This window comes from Ostrinia furnacalis, unplaced genomic scaffold (genome assembly GCF_004193835.3).
Source record: "Ostrinia furnacalis isolate ACB-3 unplaced genomic scaffold, ASM419383v2 OfSCF5992, whole genome shotgun sequence".
In the NCBI taxonomy this organism is placed as follows: Eukaryota; Metazoa; Arthropoda; class Insecta; order Lepidoptera; family Crambidae; genus Ostrinia; species Ostrinia furnacalis.
In genome coordinates, this window is record NW_021136231.1 from 1 (window position 1) to 4,879 (window position 4,879).

Here is a 4,879-nt window from a genome sequence, read left to right on the forward strand (position 1 = left end):
GGGTACTTTTCCAGGGAGGCCGGCCCCTGACATTTTGTATTAAACCTTTACTTCAGTTCATAAATGAGAACCACTCAGAAACCGAGCGATTAAACCAGACCTACATTTAAAATTTAGGTTTTATTTGCAGAACGAGTGGATGGAAGTAGTGAGAAAAGTCCGGGAGGTGTTCTTTTTGTCTGCACTGAGCCAGACGAGGCCTCCTGAGAAGCCTCCCCGCGAAGAGAGGCCATCCGAAGTGAGGCCCCACGTAGAAGGGCAACCCGAGGAAAGGCCCCCTGGAGAGAGTCCCCCCGAAAATGGGCCACCCGGAGAGAGGCCCCCCGAAGAGAGGCCACCCGGAGAAAGGCCTCTGGTCATCCCAAAAGAGGAGCATGAGCATAGCGTAGAGAAAAGCGATTCGGATTATGAGTAAGCTATCTGTAGTCTTATCATCATCCTCATTTCAGCCATGTGACGTCCACTGCTGAACATAGACCTGCCCCAATGCTTTCGATGTTGCCCGGTTATTAGCGACCTTCCTGCTACCTTTATTTTTTTTTAATACATTTTTGCACAATTTGAAAGCGTTGTTCCGAAGTAATTGTTTGACTCAGTTATGCGCTAGCTAGACCCTTAGTTTTATTTTTCTATTGCACAATACAGATAGATTTCATTCAATGGGTAAAATCCCATTCATAAGAGTAGGCGCACACCGTTGATTTTTAGTTGACCGATAATTGTGCCCGATTTCAAATTGTATGAACAATCGGCCAAATCGAATCGGCGTAGTGTGCGCACTCCCATACATGCCCATACTGATCAACAGCCCGAATAAACTATCGGCCGACGAAAAATCAACGGTGTGCGCCTACTCTAAGAGTTTTTATAGCCTTGGAAAAATATAATTTAAATTGCCTCAGGTGGGAAATGAACCCATAATGCCGACCGCTTGGGTTAACCCGTCGAAATATTAATTAATTAATGAGTAATGAAGTATGTTGTTGACAGTATATTCGAGGGTATTAAACCAGAACTGGAAGTAGAAGATACCAACGTATTCGACGGGAGCCTGGAAGACCCATTCGCGTCCATTGGACCTCAGGTGAACAATCGATTACCCGCGCCCCGATTGCGCTAATTTGTAATCTCTCCAATTCGTTCGTGTTTCGTCTGCAGTCACGCTCCATTTTCATTCCAGCTGATGTACAATTCGGTATCGCGGTAAAGTTCACGCGTAAACAAAAAAGAAACAACGGAACTATGAACTTTTCATTAAAAGTCCGAACACCTTTTAAACTAAAACACAGAAAATATTCGTGAAGCGTTTGACTTGCGTGTGAGAAAACGTAACCTTCTGTCAGCTTTTACTCAAGGCGCCGTTGCGCTGCTATTACGTTACAGCTTCGTTTGAACTACATAGTTGTCACAACGACACCGCGATACGAATATGTCAAAACAGTTGATGTTCGTCAATCGTCATGGTCCAGTCGCGTTTCAGTTGAAAATATTTAGCGTAATCGGGGCGCCGCACCGGTCGAGTTAACTGCGCAACTGGCGGCCGTAACGTCACATCGACGCTCTGTACGGCTAGCACGAAAAACTTTCGAGTTCGAATTGTTTGCGTATTCGACAAAATTCGATATTCAACCTTCGAATTAAACGATAGCGTGACAATTTTAATTCTCAAAATAAGTTTCGTGCAACAATTTCTCATACTAAGTTCACTTTACAATACGTTCACAAGGGCGCTGTTGTAGTTTTCGTACTAAATCTTTTGATGGCGATTCGAATACGCAAACGATTCGAACTCGAAAGTTTTTCGTGCTAGCCGTACTGGTACGAACGGGGCGAACGCGGGAAGATAATTATTCGGGTGAGTGCGAGGGACTGGCATTCCAGGGAGGTGCACTTAACTTGACCGGGTTGTAGTAGGTTAGGTCAAAATGTCGAGTATTTAGTATTCTTCTGTATTTTCAAAGCTTTATAACACGGCCTTCTATTTTGAATGCTTTCTACGTTTTTAAACGGAGCCAAAGACAAATAAAAGATGGCGGTAAGAAAGTTTTTGAATGCCTCTTTAATAGGTAGTTTTGAGATGGAGATAGAGAAATGTTTTTTAAATACTCTTGTAGTTTACAAACTTAACCTCACAATAATAAAAGTTTATGGGTGTAATGTCAATATTTCGGGAATTTCAGTGAATTACCAAAAAAAAATAAGCTTACAGAAAGATTTCATCGTCGTCGTCGTCGTTTCAGCCGAAAGACGTCCACTGCTGGACAAAGGCCTCTCCTAAGGATTTCCACGAAGACGGTCCTGCGCCGCTCGCATCCAGGCACCTCCCGCGACCTTCACCAGATCGTCGCACTGTGGGCCCGGCAGAGGTCAAAAGTCAAAAAAATCAGTTGTCTATTAATCTTTTTTTATTTACGCAGATAGGTAATTAAAAACCTCTAGTTTTAGAAAATATTAAAGTACCAACATGTTTCTTAACAAATTGGTATACTTTTACGAGTCAGAAGTTATTGCTTGCAAGCCTAAGGACGGTTGCTGTCAGCGCGTCCTAAGTTTATTGCTTTGTTTACATAAAGTTTTGTTTATAAATTGTATTTAAAACTAGTGAATTTAACAATAGAAATCCTGGAAAAAGGTAATGTGTAACTTGTTGTCAAAATTTTAAAGTTATATGGCTAGTATTAACATGTCAAATATGATGAAAATAATTGATAATTTATTGAATATTTTTAGACTTTTAGTTTAGTTCCCCGTCGTGCCCCGTAACAATTTATACGTCATTTGTTAGCTGACAATACGCTTTATTATATTTTGTATGCAATTTCACCCAAGAGTACCAAAGGTCTTGACAGTAGGGGTCCAAAGTTGAACCATCGCCAGAGATAACCTTTCCTTCGCCCTGGCTTGAAAGCCGTCTGTTCACCGAGCCAGAACCTCCTGATGAGAGTCCTATAGACACGCAGGCACAACCAGCGTCAGAGATAACCTCCACTTCGCCCTGGTTGGAAAGCCGTTTGTTCATCAAGCCAGAACGGCTTAATGAGAATCCCATAGACACGCAGGCACAACCAGCGTCAGAGATAACCTTCCCTTCGCCCTGGCTGGAAAGCCGTCTGTTCATCAAGCCAGAACCTCCTGATGAGAATCCCATAGACACGCTGGCAGAACCATCGCCAGAGATAACCTTTCCTTCGGCCTCGCTCGAATGCCGTCTGTTGACCAAGCCAGAACCTCCTGATGAGAGTCCTATAGACACGCAGGCACAATCATTGCCATCAATAACCTTTCCTTCACCTTGGCTTGAAAGCCGTCTGTTCACCGAGCCGCTAGCGTCGCCAGCAGTCATCGAGAACTGGAGGCCTCCGCTTAAAAGGTTCAAATCATATAATTTTACTTGCTTAAAATATGGTGATACAATGTAATAGATTGTTATAATGTGGTTACCTTCACCATATCGAATTACATTTGATCGAAAATCAAAATATCGAATGATCAAATATCGAACGTTCAGAATATCGAATTTACAAATTATCGAACGATCAAAATATCGAAAACTCAATAAAATAACTCTGATTAATGTAAATAAAACATTTAAGTAGGCATTTTTTTATTTCTTACTAGGGTACCATAGTCAACAAGGAACCCTTACCTCCATCTTCCTAACTATGCCACATAAGATCTACTTTCGATATTTTAATCATTCGGTATTTTGATCGTTCGATCATTTGTAAATTCGATATTTTGATCGTTCGATGAAACGTGTTCGATATTTTTATTTTCGATCAAAAGGTAACCCGTTATAATGTGCTCCGCAGGTGCTCCTTTCGCACGTATGCAAAATGTTCAAAGACATCAGCGATTAAAGACCCGGGGAAAAAAATCTGAAGGTAACAAAATCCGTAATTTTTTATTTGAACGAGGATTCCAATATTTTTCTTTTAAATCTCGCATTACTTTAGTATGGAATGGGAAACTCAGTCACTATCTGCTGGTTTAAAAAAAATCCTTTATTTGCATGGACTATTAAGTGCTTACAAATCGTCAATAATATTGAAAATAAAAGACTAATTAAAAAACCAGTTTTGCCCTTATGGAGCCTTCACATGTCTCATAATCTCATCTCATCTTTTTGCCCTACCAGCGATTCGAGACCAACCATAAGACCATGGAGGTATCATAAGACCAACATTTGGCAAGTGCTGAGAACTTAGTAGGAAGTTACTATAGATTAGGGCGCAGGAAGCGCTAGCTGGGTGCAGGTCGTTCCCGAATAGCCAATATGCTCATTAAGGCTAATTTGATTCACATAAAATTTATTATTATTATGACCGTTGTTGTTACTAACTTGTAATATAAATAATTGCATTTCTATTGTTCCAGTCCCAATACCGAAGCTGGGTCTCCGTCCGCAGCAAGCGCTTTAATCAAATCAAATCAAAATATTTCTTTGCTTTTATGGGTTTTACATGTCATAAAAACTAAATATTATTATTAAAAATTATTTTAAATATCGAATGATTAATAAATAATGGTTTATTTAGAAAAATAATTTTTATTTCACACTTTTTAAAAACTAGGTAAGAAATGTGATTTGACAACTGCGCGCCGCACTATGGAGCGAAATTGAGATTTATGGACATAGCGATTTTTTTCACAATTTCTATTTGAAAAAAATACCTATCGATAGGTTACGTTATTCTGATGAATAAATGCTGCACAAGTTTTTCTCTAAAACCAATAGTTTGACTGGAAAAAAATATTTTCAAATCAAATCAAATCAAATCAAATAATCATTTATTGTGTTAGTTATAGGTAATACAATAACACAGATCTTAAATGTTTACAAACAACCGCTATAACCTGCCGATTGGGCGTACAATAG

At 39.8% G+C, this 4,879-nt stretch overlaps 1 protein-coding gene across 1 annotated transcript; it reads left to right on the forward strand.

Moving 5' to 3' along the window:
• Positions 1–6: 6 nt before the first annotated feature.
• Positions 7–1,537, forward strand: LOC114361779 (early nodulin-75-like). Its single transcript, XM_028316951.1, has 2 exons — positions 7–411; positions 991–1,537. The coding sequence occupies exons 1-2, from the start codon at positions 140–142 to the stop codon at positions 1,118–1,120; spliced, it is 402 nt and encodes a 133-aa protein (XP_028172752.1). The 5' UTR covers positions 7–139; the 3' UTR covers positions 1,121–1,537.
• Positions 1,538–4,879: the final 3,342 nt, after the last annotated feature.